A 2,500-nucleotide genomic window follows, 5' to 3' on the forward strand; every position below is an offset into this window, starting at 1 on the left:
TTATCTTCTTATTGTCATTCTAAGTGTTCCATGGTTAACCAGTTAGAGAAGAACTTTGTTGAGAAAATGAAGTAACTTCAACCTGAGCCAGATGACTCTTTCAAGTGCATGTGATACATTGCATCCCTTGCTTTGAATGGAAAAACATGTTCCCCTTCAAATGCTGCAGGACCCTGCACATCTAGTCAAAGAAAATCACTGGCCCAGAGCTCATACTAGTAGGACTGAGATTCACTGGTGACACATCAATATAATAGATTACTTGTAAGACCAATATTTCTGTAGGCACTTAATCAAAATATTTAATTCATTAATTTTACAATGAAAGTTTACTTTCTGTAGGTCACTACATGTTTTTCGAAGATTTTTAACGAGTGTCCTCTCCACATATATTGCACTGGGCTTTGGGTAAATCCCAATACAAGAGGTAAGAAAGCACTGAGTTAGGCAACTTCATACACCTGTGAGAAGTTTGTGTCTAAACTATTAGTGATATATACAAAATGTAAGTAAATATACAAACTCTTCTTCAGAGAATAACAGGCAGCTTTCTAATACGACTGGTATTCTGGAAGGAAAAAAAAACGTCACCAGTCAGCTATCCCATTCCTTACTGGTGCATCCCCTCCTTAGAAAAATCCTAGACCTGTAAAGTATGTTAATTAGTATGCTGTACTTAAATTACAAAATTTTCCTTGTGTAATTTAGAAACAAAAATTAATACTAATAAAGGAATCAATTGAAGTCTACACAAGTGACCTGGATATTTAGTGTTTTCGGTTGTACAAGTCTTGGTTGTAAGTCTCTTAAATATTTGTAAAAATTCTCTAAAGCCTTACACCTGCTTTTGGCAACACTTATAATTTTGTACTTTTTTACATTGTTTAGAAAAACACATCATTGTAGGAGCAGAAGAGGGTGTGTACTCCCTAAATTTTAGCGAGCAGTTACATGAGGCAGAAATGGAGCAGGTACTTTATGGAAGAAAATGGCAAGCTCTTAGATTAATGGCGGTTGTTATATATGATCAACATTTTTTGTTTCAGGTTTCTGCAAGAAGATGTACATGGTTATCAATATTTCAAAGTGTGATGGTTTCCCTTCAAGGTATTGCTCTTGAACCGTTGTAGTAATTTTTATAAAATCCCTTATATCATAAATGGAATTCCATTTATGATAGAGCCTATTCACTTATGTGCCATCATGATTTGTAACTGAAACAAGAGAAAGATTTGCATGCAGAGAGAGTTCCGTTATGGGGTGGGGGGTACTAGTTTTTTCAGTGTTAACAAAAAACGGTATGTGTTTCTTTGTTTTTGGACATCATCATTGCCAACATGCACATAGCTCTGTTGTATAATTACAAATACATTTAAGTTATTTTGTTTGTGATTGTTCAAGTATATTTTTGTGGAGGTGGGGTCTTGAATCTGTGAGGTACACCACTAATCGTAAAGTAACCCATTTGCTTTTGCAGGGTCTCCCAATTGTGTGTACATGCAAAATTTAGATACCCTTCATGACAGGCAGGCATTTTTTCAAACAGTGGCGAGGTGAGTAGAATGGAAATTCACCATACCGATTCATTGGAGAGGAGACTAATTCCTAGTATAAATGATACTTTGAGTTAAATTTGGGCGGAAGTTCTTGTACGTTCCCTCTTTTGTGCTTAGAGTGTGTGTATTCATATGGGTACGTAAGCAAGTACTGTAATCTTTGCACAGATTGAAACTGTCAAATAGTAGCTTATTCACTACATAGAGTTGTCTGTTCTTTGAACAACAGGGCACTGGTCTTTATAAAGACAAGTAGATCATCTCATTGTTTTTGGAAGTTCTTGTAAAGAAAACCTGTCCTTTTCTTTGATATTTTTTTTTCTTTAACAGGAATAACAAGATATCTGAAACAAGAGGTTGTTCAAAGTGCTGCATTGGTATGGCAATGTTTTTGTATTTACCAACCATGACCCAAGTTATTTAACTTGGAAACCTACGACCTCGCTCTTCTTTGAACGACTAGTATTAACACACTAATTATTTACTAATTGTGATTCCCAATCATTGGAAGTCTTCAAAGGAAAAGAAAAGGAAAGGAACTTTATTTAAGCGTCTAGTCTTCTAGCGCTGGAGCGCTAATTAAGGACACTAAACTGAAATCAACAAATTAACGCAAATCATACCAATGCAACGTTATAGAGTTCATGCTTAGTATTATCATATGGCCCATACGGCCCCGCGCGCGCTTTCGTGTGTTAAGCACGTGCGTTTTTGAGACGCGGACGACAACATTGACATTTCTAAGTATCTTTTCTCCATTACAGATGATTAATATAAATCCCTGGAAAACACCACTGCCCTGGCACGCGAAATGTTCTCTTGCGGTTGCCGTCCGGAAAAATCACCGTATGAGGGCCGTACGCCTTAGCGCAAGCAGGGCCGAAAAAGACCCTACGGCCCTGCTAGGAACACGTACTCCTCCGTGCGATGCGATTTCACAGGAT

At 37.2% G+C, this 2,500-nt stretch overlaps 1 protein-coding gene across 1 annotated transcript in view; it reads left to right on the forward strand.

Moving 5' to 3' along the window:
• Positions 1-2,500, forward strand: part of LOC138048957 (mitogen-activated protein kinase kinase kinase kinase 5-like) — a 27,912-nt gene that overhangs the window by 18,790 nt on the left and 6,622 nt on the right. Inside the window, exons 20-24 of the mRNA XM_068895027.1 lie at positions 343-427; positions 889-971; positions 1,047-1,107; positions 1,478-1,553; positions 1,887-1,933. Of these exons, the coding sequence (XP_068751128.1) occupies positions 343-427; positions 889-971; positions 1,047-1,107; positions 1,478-1,553; positions 1,887-1,933 (352 nt within the window). The remainder of the gene's footprint in view (positions 1-342; positions 428-888; positions 972-1,046; positions 1,108-1,477; positions 1,554-1,886; positions 1,934-2,500) is intronic.

This window comes from Montipora capricornis, chromosome 5, assembly GCF_036669925.1.
Source record: "Montipora capricornis isolate CH-2021 chromosome 5, ASM3666992v2, whole genome shotgun sequence".
Taxonomy (NCBI): Eukaryota; Metazoa; Cnidaria; class Anthozoa; order Scleractinia; family Acroporidae; genus Montipora; species Montipora capricornis.